Genomic DNA, 12,149 nt, shown 5'->3' with positions numbered 1-12,149 from the left:
CCAGGCGGGGGGGGGGGGGGGGGGAAGGACACTTGGGCCTAGTGCGAGGGGGCTTCATCGACACTCGTGGTCTTCCGTCCCCTCGAATTACCTAGTGGTCATGCCCAGTGTCCCCAACAGCCCTATTTGTGTATCTTTGTTTTTTTTAAAGACATATGGGAATGTCAGGCCAGCAAAAGAGGTTAGGTGATAAAGAGATCTGGGTTCCTTTCCCAGCTGTGCGCTGTGGACTTCAGAGCAAAATATCTGCTGATGAAATGTCAGTGGCTGCAATTGCTTCATGTCTGACTTTGGGCAATTTGTGAGACTTTTTCCCCATCTCTGAAATGGAATAACAGTGCCTGCCTCACAAGGAGTATGGCGAAGCTTAATTTGTTAATGTGCTTTGAGATCCCAAATGGAAAAAGGCTATTAGAATTCCAAATGTTACTGCTGTATAAATCCAAATTTATTTGTGCCTGCTATATCTTTGATTTGCCACAACTTGTAAAAAGGGAAGAGACAAGTGGGTTTTGAAGAAGTATGAGAGTAAGCACTAAATAAATTTGTCATTTTTGTCTATGAAAAATGCAACTAGGCCCCAAAGGTAATGAACAATGGTAGGAGCTGAAACAATACAGTCAGTAGGTGGTGCGAGAGAGACATGATGCTGTAGCACAACTAAAAATCTCACAAGGAACATGTAGTTATGTTTACACTAGGGGAACAGGAGGGGGCATCTGCATAGATTTATTTTGTGAAAGTGACACACCATTCTTCTCCCTAACACCTCCTGGACCCAAGACTATGCAGGGGAACTCCCTTTTGGGGGCCCATAATAAACACAAAGATTCTGAGTGTTGCAGCCTGACAAAGAAAGATGGAAGGCTTCTTGCACCTTTCTGCCATTCATGCAGGGGCATATCAAGCCACAAGCCTGGTATGATTTAGGGCTCAATCCTGTTTCAGTGGGGGAGGGATCCTGCTTTTAGTGATTTTTATGGAAATGTGTGTGTGTTTGTTAATAACGTATATACTTTCACAATAAACAGAAGAGGCCTCACTGAGAAATTGGAACACATGGGAGGTGAGCTGGCAGTTGCTTCAGGAACTGAGAGGTATTAGAGGAGTTGAAAGAGATTAGGGTTGCAAAAAATGCAATGTTGGTGCAGTGGGTGAAAGAGGCAGATAGACCTACACCAGGTAAGTTTGAAAAATCAATCAGTGTAATCAATTTCTATTTCATATTTGTGTATAAAAGGTATAGTCTTAGCTGAAATATGGGATATATTTTGATTTTTTTGGAAAAGATTATGTTAAATCTCACCCTGAGCTGCTACTAATTATAATTTATTTTTAATGAAGCACCATAGGTGTGCATGGCACTTTACAAGTAAATAAAAATGAGAGGTCTCTGCCTCACGTAGCTTACAATCTGAAAAAGTCATAATACTGCAGGAGATGACAATAAACAATGGCTGAAGACAGAGATATGGGAGAATGAGTCGCAACAGAGGAAGATCATAAGATATGCCTGTTTTTACCTGTTCATCATTTTAGCATGGGACCAGAAGGAAGGCTTCATTCTGTTTGCATTTTTCTTACCTGAGTTTCTATAGTCAGATATCTTCATATATCTCTTTCCTTATAAATTCTGTTTAATGTTTTAGACTTGTCATTCAAAGACCTGCACTAACACATTTATGTGACTTTGTCACTGTTTACACTTCCACTTGTAACCTGCATTCACCTTCTCAGCTATCTTTGATGTCTCCTTTACCACATTTTGTTAGTTTAAAGATTGGGTCTTTGGTCGAGGCTGACACATTACGGTGGAAATACCTTCTTCCTCCCTCTGTGTGCTGCTGACTCCTTGGCACACTTTAATACAACGTTTAATTGTTGTTATCCTCCAAATTATTATTTTACCAAATCTGGTTGTCTGTGTGTTATCCCTGTATTGCATGGCTCTAATTCATAAACAGTACTGCAATTAACACTAATTTAGTAGCCTCAGTAGGGGAGCCCTGGAGTGAGTTGTATGGAGTTTGAACTACCCCGTCTGCTCTCAAAGTTGATTCCTCCAGGTCAGGGTTGAGACGTGTTAATGAAGATGGAGAAATGCTTATTTGTTATCAGCACTGAATCTGTTGTGTAGAAAGAGAATTTCACTCATGATGATATAGTGGAAATAGTTACTTCAAATAACCTTTAAATATTAATTATTTTTATGAGTTCAGTTGGACTCAGCTCTGTATTAAATGTGTTTCTTACATTCACTTAGAACACAGTATGGATGTATAAGGGAATACATAGAATCATAGAATATCAGGGTTGGAAGGGACCCCTGAAGGTCATCTAGTCCAACCCCCTGCTCGAAGCAGGACCAATTCCCAGTTAAATCATCCCAGCCAGGGCTTTGTCAAGCCTGACCTTAAAAACCTCTAAGGAAGGAGATTCTACCACCTCCCTAGGTAACGCATTCCAGTGTTTCACCACCCTCTTAGTGAAAAAGTTTTTCCTAATATCCAATCTAAACCTCCCCCACTGCAACTTGAGACCATTACTCCTCGTTCTGTCATCTGCTACCATTGAGAACAGTCTAGAGCCATCCTCTTTGGAACCCCCTTTCAGGTAGTTGAAAGCAGCTATCAAATCCCCCCTCATTCTTCTCTTCTGCAGGCTAAACAATCCCAGCTCCCTCAGCCTCTCCTCATAAGTCATGTGTTCTAGACCCCTAATCATTTTTGTTGCCCTTCGCTGGACCCTCTCCAATTTATCCACATCCTTCTTGAAGTGTGGGGCCCAAAACTGGACACAGTACTCCAGATGAGGCCTCACCAATGTCGAATAGAGGGGAACGATCACGTCCCTCGATCTGCTCGCTATGCCCCTACTTATACATCCCAAAATGGCATTGGCCTTCTTGGCAACAAGGGCACACTGCTGACTCATATCCAGCTTCTCGTCCACTGTCACCCCTAGGTCCTTTTCCGCAGAACTGCTGCCTAGCCATTCGGTCCCTAGTCTGTAGCGGTGCATAGGATTCTTCCATCCTAAGTGCAGGACCCTGCACTTATCCTTATTGAACCTCATCAGATTTCTTTTGGCCCAATCCTCCAATTTGTCTAGGTCCTTCTGTATCCTATCCCTCCCCTCCAGCGTATCTACCACTCCTCCCAGTTTAGTATCATCTGCAAATTTGCTGAGAGTGCAATCCACACCATCCTCCAGATCATTTATGAAGATATTGAACAAAACCGGCCCCAGGACCGACCCTTGGGGCACTCCACTTGATACCGGCTGCCAACTAGACATGGAGCCATTGATCACTACCCGTTGAGCCCGACAATCTAGCCAGCTTTCTACCCACCTTATAGTGCATTCATCCAGCCCATACTTCCTTAACTTGCTGACAAGAATACTGTGGGAGACCGTGTCAAAAGCTTTGCTAAAGTCAAGAAACAATACATCCACTGCTTTCCCTTCATCCACAGAACCAGTAATCTCATCATAAAAGGCGATTAGATTAGTCAGGCATGACCTTCCCTTGGTGAATCCATGCTGGCTGTTCCTGATCACTTTCCTCTCATGCAAGTGCTTCAGGATTGATTCTTTGAGGACCTGCTCCATGATTTTTCCAGGGACTGAGGTGAGGCTGACTGGCCTGTAGTTCCCAGGATCCTCCTTCTTCCCTTTTTTAAAGATTGGCACTACATTAGCCTTTTTCCAGTCATCCGGGACTTCCCCTGTTCGCCACGAGTTTTCAAAGATAATGGCCAATGGCTCTGCAATCACAGCCGCCAATTCCTTCAGCACTCTCGGATGCAACTCGTCCGGCCCCATGGACTTGTGCACGTCCAGCTTTTCTAAATAGTCCCTAATCACCTCTATCTCCACAGAGGGCTGGCCATCTCTTCCCCATTTTGTGATGCCCAGCGCAGCAGTCTGGGAGCTGACCTTGTTAGTGAAAACAGAGGCAAAAAAAAGCATTGAGTACATTAGCTTTTTCCACATCCTCTGTCACTAGGTTGCCTCCCTCATTCAGTAAGGGGCCCACACTTTCCTTGGCTTTCTTCTTGTTGCCAACATACCTGAAAAAACCCTTCTTGTTACTCTTGACATCTCTTGCTAGCTGCAGCTCCAGGTGCGATTTGGCCCTCCTGATTTCATTCCTACATGCCCGAGCAATATTTTTATACTCTTCCCTGGTCATATGTCCAACCTGCCACTTCTTGTAAGCTTCTTTTTTATGTTTAAGATCCGCTAGGATTTCACCATTAAGCCAAGCTGGTCGCCTGCCATATTTACTATTCTTTCGACTCATTGGGATGGTTTGTCCCTGTAACCTCAACAGGGATTCCTTGAAATACAGCCAGCTCTCCTGGACTCCTTTCCCCTTCAAGTTAGTCCCCCAGGGGATCCTGGCCATCCGTTCCCTGAGGGAGTCGAAGTCTGCTTTCCTGAAGTCCAGGGTCCGTATCCTGCTGCTTACCTTTCTTCCCTGCGTCAGGATCCTGAACTCAACCAACTCATGGTCACTGCCTCCCAGATTCCCATCCACTTTTGCTTCCCCCACTAATTCTACCCGGTTTGTGAGCAGCAGGTCAAGAATACATAATACAGCAGAAAGTATGCATTTCTGATAGTTGGGGCAAAGCAGTGGAGGATCTACACAGAGCACCTTCAAATCCTTGTTCAAGCAGTGCACATGACATAGGTAGTGAAACTCTTCAGAGGAATTTAGAAAGAGGAAATGGACAAGTCACTGACAAGGGAACATGGTTGATTTGGGTCATGCAAATGCAGATTCACATAGCCAAAACTGGACCGTGTCTGTTTCTCACCCTATATCCAGCAGTAGCTGATAGTGGACAGATACAAGGATGCTGGGATTCTGGAACATATGTTGGAGCTGAGAATTCTTTACCTTAGCAGTGCTGCTTTGAAGATCATTTCCTCCCAAAGCACTTTTTCAGGATAAGGGCCTATGAGATATTGTAGTTGCCATATAGTTTACATGCACTGATTTTTGGAGCCTGGATTAATTTGGATTTGAATATTTGTAATGCATAATCCCATCTGTGTTAAAAATCCACAGCATAGTCCAGTTTCTCACATAACCAACTTCACTTTGCACAAGAGGAGAGCTGGAATGTGTTTGGTTTAGCTGTCTCTAGTTTCATTCAAATAAATGTTTGCATACAAGCGCATTATTATTTTGTATCACCTCAAAGTGTGATATCAGTTGCTTTATCAAATACACAAAAAGACAAGGTCCTTTTGTAGAAGAGTTTACATAAAGGATGGTGTCTTTGCTGAAGAGGGGACAGCAGTCATTCTAACAAGATTAGATTGGAAAAACAAGGAAGGCAAAAGTTATATAGGACCTTGCTTCTAGTTTATTTTAATTCATAGTTAGGATACATTGTCTGTAATACTTTACTACTGAGGAATCAATAAATTGGTTGTGGTTATTGAAATGTAAAAAGAGGGTACCACATTCAGGATGTCTAATGTATTACACATTTGTGTGTTTCATTTGTACATTTTCCCTCCATCAGCATATGGTTAAGAGCTTTATTCTAGTACTCGCAAGACAATTAAATTCTTATTATCCACCAAAGAGAAGGAAACTTGATAAGGGAACCAACCAAAAACTCTTTCAGTGCCTGTGTATCTATTAACTAGTGCTTGAGAGCATTGTACAATGTTAACAAACTGCTTTCCCACTTGGAAATCCACATGACTTGTCAGTCATATCAGTTGGTCACTGACTGATTTGAAAACCAAAACTACATTTGTCTTCTGCCGTTCATGAGCTTGTTTGTTCTATGACTTGGGACTAGTGGCACTTTATATTTTGTTCCGTACTATTTCATTGGAAGGTTTAGGTTTTGTTAGTTTTTTTGCCTGATTAAACAGATCTCACAATATAATCTTAGTTCTGCAACTAAAGAAAGTACCACTGTGTTCTTGTAAAACAGCACTTTAATTTAAAGAAAAAGGGAAGTAACTAAGTTAGTGAAGGATAGACATTTCCCAATTTGCGGTCTCATTTTCCTGTATCTGGAGACTCCCTGTAATGTATGTCAATGGAAAAAACTGAGGAGCTGAGCCACCCATAAGTTTTACATTTTAGTTTTGGAGAGTTTGCTATCCTGATTATGCCAAATGAATCTTTGTGTGTACTTTAACATACTACAGTCCATTCAGTGATAGGGCACTTGTCTGAAACTGAATTAGCTTCATATGTCAAGTAATCCAGTTACAAATGGAAATGCTATAGGAAGAATAAGCCTTCTATTTTCCACAATAGGAACCTCATTTCCAAGAAAATTTGAAGTTATCAATTTAACTTGGCTATTCAGTTTCATACAGCAAATTATAATCTCTGCCCCTGCTGAATGAAACCTAATGGAAAATTGTAAATTAATTCCTGGATTTTATGTTTTCATTTTATCCACTGAAAAAATTAACTGCGTAAGCAATATAAAATGGTAGAAAACAATACTGATTGCCTTGTCTATGTATAATATATTACAACATAATCCTGTAGGCTTCTGAGGGGCAGATATCTCACTGAGGTATCTGGGAGTTTTTACTGTGGGCCAGATTCTGATTTACAGTACTAAAATGGAATGCGAGTAAAGTTCTCAACGAATAGTCCCATTGGGAGACAAACACTTGCAAGATCTCTATCAAGCATTTTACAACTACAATACCCACCTGCTGAAGTGAAGAAACAAATTGACAGAGCCAGGGGAGTACCCAGAAGTCACCTACTACAGGACAGGCCCAACAAAGATAATAACAGAAAGCTACTAACCATCACCTTCAGCCCCCAACTAAAACGTCTCCAATGCATCATCAAGGATCTACAACCTATCCTGAAGGACGACCCATCACTCACAAATCTTGGGAGACAGGCCAGCCCTTGCCTACAGACATGGTTGCAATAAAAAAAATCAGATATTTAGATGTCTAAATGCTATAATATGTCACTGCAATTCATCGGGAGTGCGGAATTAGTCTGCAAATTTGGAGGCTAGTTTTGAAATTCAGCCTCTAATTTGAGCTGCCTTTGCTAACCCATGAAGCTCACAATTACTGCTTCCCTCCTGGCTTGGAGGAAAGAGAAATGAGAAAGTGAGAGTTAGTTTTCATTTAAAAACAAAATAAGTTTCTAGCCTTTTTCCTGACAAAGAAAACGTAAGAAAACCAATATGAGTTTTGAAAGCTTGTCACTGATTTTTTTCCAAGATTGTATGTTATCCACAGTGCCTTGGCTTCCAGTCAGCCGTGGTTGGCCTTTAGGGTCTGGAGAAGTGTAACCATGGGTTGTTTCATTATTGCGACGATCCCAAATCATGTCACAGCTGAGGTAGTCAGTGGTCCCAGTTTACAGTTGCTAGGACTAGGACACTGCAAACTGCCAGCTGTGTGCACTCTGGCTACAAGGAGGGACATAGGAGCGTGATCTACTGGCTCTGTTTTGAGCATTACATTTTAAAAAACAATCTTTATATTTTTACCCTCACTTATGCATGTTCTGTACCTGCAAATGAAAAAACTTGTACCTACAAACATTTGCCTCTGCAAATCAGAGAGACATCTAATTTAATAACTAAATTCAGATTTTTGTAGATGGAAATGAACAATAAAAGCCTTGATTGCGTCCTTGCATTTTGAAATGTACTACGAGCATAGCCAAAGGTATCGAATGGAAATCTACTAGATACACTAATCTTTTAGTAATCTTAGTTATTTTAGGTTTCAGAGTAGCAGCCGTGTTAGTCTGTATTCGCAAAAAGGAAAGGAGTACTTGTGGCACCTTAGAGACTAACAAATTTATTTGAGCATAAGCTTTCGTGAGCTACAGTTCAAGAGACTGCTGAATTGGAATTAATTTGCAAACTGGATACAATTAACTTAGACTTGAATGAAGACTGGGAGCGGATGGGTCATTACACAAAGTAAAACTATTTCCCCATGTTTATTTCCCCACCCCCCAATGTTCCTCAGACATTCTTGTCAACTGCTGGAAATGGCCCACCTTGATTATCACTACAAAAGGTCCCCCCCCGACCCCCCCCCCCCCGCTCTCCTGTAATAGCACACCTTAAGTGATCACTCTGGTTACAGTGTCTATGGTAACACCCATTGTTTCATGTTCTGTATGTATATAAATCTCCCCACTGTATTTTCCACTGAATGCATCCGATGAAGTGAGCTGTAGCTCACGAAAGCTTATGCTCAAATACATTTGTTAGTCTCTAAGGTGCCACAAGTACTCCTTTTCTTTTAGTTATTTTAGTTGACATATTGCAAAATTAAAAAGCAGTCATGCTGGTTGTGAACATTACACCAGAATCAGTCCCATCCAGACACATTTTTTACATCCTCTTTTGGATTTGGTGTCACTACTTGTTTACAGACCACACAGTTTTCCACTGGTGACAGCACTTCTGTTTTAAAAGTTGTGCAAAAAGAGGAACAAAATTGTGTGTGCTCCAGTTATTGCTTACACTGTCTGCAGTGACTAAAGAGAATTTATTCTGAGGTTGCTGCAGTTGTTGTAATGGAATGTTAGGTTATGTGACTATCCACATCTTATACTGATTCTGAAAGGGTAAGTGTGGTTTTCTTTAGTTTGTCTCAGCTTATTTTTTGTTAAGAAATTTAGAGTCACTTAAAATAACTTAAAAAGTATATGTATTTTTTAAAGTATGCTTGCTAAGGTTCCCATATTTTTGACATTTTGCTCAGCTACCAAGCATTAGAGGCAAACTTTTCATAAGTAACTAAGGTTGGATCCTCAAAACTGTTTAGGTGCCTAACGCCTATTGAAATCAATTGGAGTTAGGCACCTAAATACCTTTGCACATTTGGGCTTAACACCCATTTTCAAAAGTGAGTCAGGCACGTAGTTGCCTAAGTTCCACTGACTTTCAATGAGATGTAGGCTCATAAGTGCCTGTGTCTCTTTTGAAAATGACACTTAGGCATTTAAAAATTTTTTAGCCTGCATCTTTGCATGTGTGAGAGGTATATAAAATAAAGTAAAATGGTTAAATTATTTTAACTGCTGAAGGATCTGTGTACTGTACTTTTTCTGAGCACTGTTGTTAGTCTTATGACATCTGAATTAGAGTGCGCATATTAATATGTGGAGTACTTAAAATCAATTCTGCTTTGGAAAGAGTTATTTTAAGGTTGGTTCTGGTATCACACCTGCTCTACAGAAGTGTCGCTTTATATTAAACAGCTATCCCCTGATTTAAATGTTTTTAAAGCGCTGATGTGAGCCCTGCTAGCCCAAGTCTGTCAACTCTGGTCTGTGAGGCTGTGAAGACATATCCTGAGTGCTCCAGAGATGCACAAAGGGAGCAGTCCCCTTGTGCTGGGACAACATTGCACAGGCATTCAAAGTGAAGAGGAGACTTTTGGTGTTCTCCTGCTTCATTCTCCCACATAAGGGTCAGCCACAATGTGGTCCTCAGTGAGTGTGGGTCAGAGCCAACTCCCACTGAAGTCAAAGGAAAGAATCTTATTTCAATAGGAGATGGATTGAGCCCTAAAGGCTTGCTCTATCTAAGTCAATTGGAGTTTTACCACCGACTCCAAAGGGTGCTGGATCAAGTCTTGTGTGAGCAAATACAATTAAAAGGCGAAGCTAAGGAATCACAAAATATAGTAGCTAGCTATTTTGAGATGTGTACTCTAGTTTTTAATTATTCATAATAATGTTTCATAATGTACTAGTGAATGAATGCAGTGAATTTAGTAAAATTGTGGACCCTTAGTATACAAGAGCTCATTACCGTATCTGCTTAAATTTTAGCTAGTAGTTCAGCGATATACCCAATATTTTAATGTAAATAAGCAAGATATTCCTGCAGTTAGGGCTCAGTCCAGCAAGGTGCTGAGCATTCTTCGGAAGTGATGAACATCTTCAGCTCACACTGAAGGCAGTGGAAGTTGCGGCCACTCAGTATCTCACAGGGGAGCTCAACACCTGGCATGATTAGCCCCTTAGTTTACTGAAAAAAGGGTGTAGAGGATTGATCATCAGTCAGAACTTCAGCTGGTGAAGTCAGTTGTGCTCTTGCTTTCAGTAGAACTATGTTGATTTTACGCCAGCTGAGGATCTGGCAGTCGTCACCAAATGAAAAAGACTTCATTGATTAAATCTTACTGAGAAGAAGTCATGTGCAGAATGTAGCACAGTTGTCACAGTTCAGAAGAAGGGTCCAAGACTGACCTGATATGAAAAATGAAGGATCAAATTATTGGCCTAACTCTTTTCTTTTTCAGAATAATTTTTGTTGACATGATGGCTTTACTTTATCTGGCTATAAAAATGAAATTGGTGAAAACAATTAAGTTACTGTTTGTTAAACTAAAAAACCCCACACATTGCAGTCTTCATGAAGCATACATTTTTAAAAAACTTTATCAATTAAGGATAAAATAGCCCTTACTGTTACGCTTATTTTGCATTACTGTACATGGCTTCTTTGTATTTGCAGGAATATAGTGAACTCTGCTGGTTAGTGAGCCTCTAGCACTGATCAACATGTTGGCAGAAGGCATCCTAACTGGAATCATATACAAAGAAAGAAAACAGAACATAGATAAACCCCACAAATGTCACATAAACAGAAAAGATGAAAGGGAACCCTGGAAAGATCACCTTATAGATACACCAGCAATTAAAGATTTTGCTTCAGAATCTGAGAAGCAGAATGAGATCATTGCAAAAGGTAGCAAAATAGAAAACAATAAAGATCTTCAGTGGACATCTAAAGAAGAGCTACCTGCAAAAGAACATAGTGCTCATGTTAAAGGAACCATATCTGCAGCTTTACATATACCAGGAAGAGAAAAAAATCATGAAATCCAGCTGGATTTGTATAGATCTTGGTCATGCCACAGTATTTATCAAAACTATCCTGACTTACATATTGGAGGAGACCATGTAGGAGGCTATATGCAGGATTCAGGTTGCATTATGGACCACATAAGTGATGAACTTGTTGATGGCCCTGTTTTACTGTCAGGAGATATTCTATTGGGTCATTCCCCTCAAAATGAGCCTCTTGAAAAAACAGCTACAAAGTCCTTGAATGGTGATGAAGGTGGAGAAAGGAGTATGACACTCCACAAGCAGCCTCTTTCGAATTCCGTGCTGAACAATTACATGGATACAAAGGTGCAAGAGCTCTATAAACAGTTTTTTGAAGAGAACCTGACCAGGTGTGGTTCTGTAACAAACCTTCTGACTTCCAGTTTGATCATGAATAACCTAAATCAGATAAACCTTCAGATCTCCCAAGAACAGACTATAGAAAAATCTAAAGCTAGAGAAGTGCTCTTACAGTCTCTAGCTTTGTTTAGTTTCCACAATGCTGCCAGTGGAAACAGCTCTGAATTTAGCACTCCAAATTTACAGTTCTCAAACTCACTAAGCAAGAGAAAGAGCTCCCGGATACAGTTTACATCATGACTGAACTGTTTGGTTACAACAGTGGTTCTCAAACTTTTGTACTGGTGACCCCATTCACACAGCAAGCGTCTGAGTACGAACCCCTTATATTAAAGAAGTGTTTAATTTATATTTAACACCATTATAAATGCTGGAGACAAAGCAGGGTTTGAAATGGAGGCTCACAGCTCGCAACCCCCCATGTAATAATCTCGCGACTACCTGAGGGGTCCTGACCCTTAGTTTGAGGATCCCTGAGTTACAGCCTAGTCTTCAGCTGCCGTCTCTTCTCTTTCAGGATTAGTTTGTGAAATGTACCAAAATTAGACACTACTGACTTCTTAAAATAAATTTTGACATTTAAACCACACTTTGTCTGTGGTGCCACTTCATTGCTTGTTACCGGACTAAGATAACGATCATGTGCCTTTGTGTTGTTGAATGTAATCCAAATGAAATTTTTTACAAAATCCTATTGAGCCAGATTTTCAAAGTGGTTTAAGACCAGCTTCTAAAGAGTCCATCCCTGCCAACACCTAGTATGTGAGTAATTATACATAGGACTAGTACTTATTCAGTTAAAGTTAGTCACGTGCATTAATGTAGGTAAGATAGTCCTCTAAGAAATTAATCGAGAACCCAATGAAATCGATGGTTAGACTCACACTGATTTCAGTGGTCT

General features: G+C 40.6%; 1 protein-coding gene across 3 annotated transcripts; it reads left to right on the top strand.

Annotated features, from left to right (window-relative positions):
* Positions 1 to 1,023: 1,023 nt before the first annotated feature.
* LOC125642474 (TLR adapter interacting with SLC15A4 on the lysosome) lies at positions 1,024 to 11,837 on the top strand. 3 transcript variants are annotated; one of them, XM_075132437.1, is made up of 2 exons: positions 1,024 to 1,066; positions 10,512 to 11,837. In XM_075132437.1, the coding sequence occupies exon 2, from the start codon at positions 10,559 to 10,561 to the stop codon at positions 11,486 to 11,488; it is 930 nt and encodes a 309-aa protein (XP_074988538.1). In that variant the 5' UTR covers positions 1,024 to 1,066; positions 10,512 to 10,558; the 3' UTR covers positions 11,489 to 11,837. The 3 variants fall into 3 exon arrangements, with proteins under 3 accessions (XP_074988538.1, XP_074988537.1, XP_048719879.1); XM_075132436.1 differs by lacking the exon at positions 1,024 to 1,066 and adding an exon at positions 1,087 to 1,182; XM_048863922.2 differs by lacking the exon at positions 1,024 to 1,066 and adding an exon at positions 8,504 to 8,611.
* Positions 11,838 to 12,149: the final 312 nt, after the last annotated feature.

This window comes from Caretta caretta, chromosome 9 (genome assembly GCF_965140235.1).
Source record: "Caretta caretta isolate rCarCar2 chromosome 9, rCarCar1.hap1, whole genome shotgun sequence".
NCBI lineage: Eukaryota > Metazoa > Chordata > Testudines > Cheloniidae > Caretta > Caretta caretta.
The sequence above is the reverse complement of the archived record's forward strand: the minus strand, read 5'-3'. Positions and strand labels throughout refer to the sequence as shown.